General features: G+C 65.9%; 1 protein-coding gene across 1 annotated transcript; it reads left to right on the top strand.

Moving 5' to 3' along the window:
* Positions 1 to 6: 6 nt before the first annotated feature.
* LOC117798716 (myosin-7-like) lies at positions 7 to 484 on the top strand (the record flags this gene model as incomplete). Its single annotated transcript, XM_034651190.1, has 2 exons — positions 7 to 129; positions 319 to 484. Coding segments are annotated over exons 1-2 (235 nt in total), but the record flags the coding sequence as incomplete, so codon positions are not given.
* Positions 485 to 502: the final 18 nt, after the last annotated feature.

Genomic DNA, 502 nt, shown 5'->3' with positions numbered 1-502 from the left:
GCCAAGTGCTCTTCACTGGAGAAGACCAAGCACCGGCTGCAGAATGAGATCGAGGACCTGATGGTGGACGTGGAGCGCTCCAACGCAGCCGCCGCGGCCCTGGACAAGAAGCAGAGGAACTTCGACAAGGTGGGCCTGGGCTGGCGGCCTCCACCAGGGGCACAGCAGGGAGGCCAGCATCACCATGAAGCCAGGGACCTCCTCCTGGGGGGCCGGGGAGGAGGATGAGCCCCGCCGAGGGGCCTGGGCAGGCCCTGGAGGGGCGGGGAGGGGCTGGGGCTGGGGCCGGGGGCTGCACAGTGAGCCGGGTCCCCACAGATCCTGGCCGAGTGGAAACAGAAGTACGAGGAGTCGCAGTCGGAGCTGGAGTCCTCGCAGAAGGAGGCGCGCTCCCTCAGCACAGAGCTCTTCAAGCTCAAAAACGCCTATGAGGAGTCCCTGGAGCATCTGGAGACCTTCAAGCGGGAGAACAAGAACCTTCAGGGTGCGCTGGGGCCTGAGA

The sequence above is a fragment of the Ailuropoda melanoleuca genome, unplaced genomic scaffold (assembly GCF_002007445.2).
Source record: "Ailuropoda melanoleuca isolate Jingjing unplaced genomic scaffold, ASM200744v2 unplaced-scaffold33180, whole genome shotgun sequence".
NCBI lineage: Eukaryota > Metazoa > Chordata > Mammalia > Carnivora > Ursidae > Ailuropoda > Ailuropoda melanoleuca.
Note: the sequence above shows the minus strand (reverse complement) of the source record. Positions and strands in the feature narration are given on the sequence as shown.